The sequence below is a fragment of the Pterocles gutturalis genome, unplaced genomic scaffold, assembly GCF_000699245.1.
Source record: "Pterocles gutturalis isolate BGI_N339 unplaced genomic scaffold, ASM69924v1 scaffold50136, whole genome shotgun sequence".
Classification (NCBI taxonomy): domain Eukaryota; kingdom Metazoa; phylum Chordata; class Aves; order Pterocliformes; family Pteroclidae; genus Pterocles; species Pterocles gutturalis.
Window position 1 is genome coordinate 1 of NW_010099647.1, and position 890 is coordinate 890.

The 890-nt window shown below is 55.2% G+C and overlaps 1 protein-coding gene across 1 annotated transcript in view; it reads right to left on the reverse strand.

Annotated features, from left to right (window-relative positions):
* Positions 1–31: 31 nt before the first annotated feature.
* LOC104464155 (insulin-like growth factor 1 receptor) overlaps positions 32–890 on the reverse strand; it is a gene marked incomplete at its 3' end in the record, with an annotated part of 1,196 nt that continues 337 nt past the window's right edge. Inside the window, exon 3 of the mRNA XM_010076795.1 lies at positions 32–261. Coding sequence (XP_010075097.1) covers positions 32–261 — 230 coding nt within the window. The remainder of the gene's footprint in view (positions 262–890) is intronic.

Genomic DNA, 890 nt, shown 5'->3' on the forward strand with positions numbered 1-890 from the left:
TCCCCTCCCTCCCCGCCGGCTGCCCACCCACCACATGGTGGCACTTGAAGGCTTTCATGACGGAGGCCTCGTTGAGGAACTCGATGCGCTCGCGCACGGTGGCCAGCTCGTTGACGGTTTTCAGGGCCACCCTGGTCTCCTGGCCGTCGGCCACCAGCCCCAGCGCCAGCCCCTCGTACACCATCCCGAAGGAGCCCTGCCCCAGCTCCCGGATCACCGTGATCTTCTCCCGCGACACCTCCCACTCATCGGGGATGTACACTGTGGGGCGAGGGGGGAGAACCCCGTCACTCAACATCACCGTCACCATCATCGTCACCATATCATCACTGTCACTGTCATCATCACCATCACCATCATCATCACCATCAATCACCATCACCACCACCGTCACCATCACCACCACCGTCACTGTCACTGTCAATGTCTTCGTTGTCACCATCACCGTCACCATCGTCACGGTCACCATCACTGTCACCCTTGTCACTGTCATCATCACATCATCACCATCACCGTCACCATCATCGTCACCATCATCATCACTGTCATTGTCATCATCACCACTACCGTCACCATCACCACCACCATCATCATCACCACCACTGTCACCACCACCATCACCATCATCATCACCATCACCACCACCATCACCATCACTGTCAATGTCTTCATTGTCACCATCACCACCGTCACCATCACCACCACTTTCACCCTTGTCACTATCATCACATCATCACCATCACTGTCACCATCACCATCATTATCACTGTCACCATCAACCTCACTGTCACCATCACCATCACCCCATCACTATCACCATCGCCCCATTGCCATCATTGTCACCATCACTGTCACCATCACAGTCACCATCACCATCACTGTCACCATCA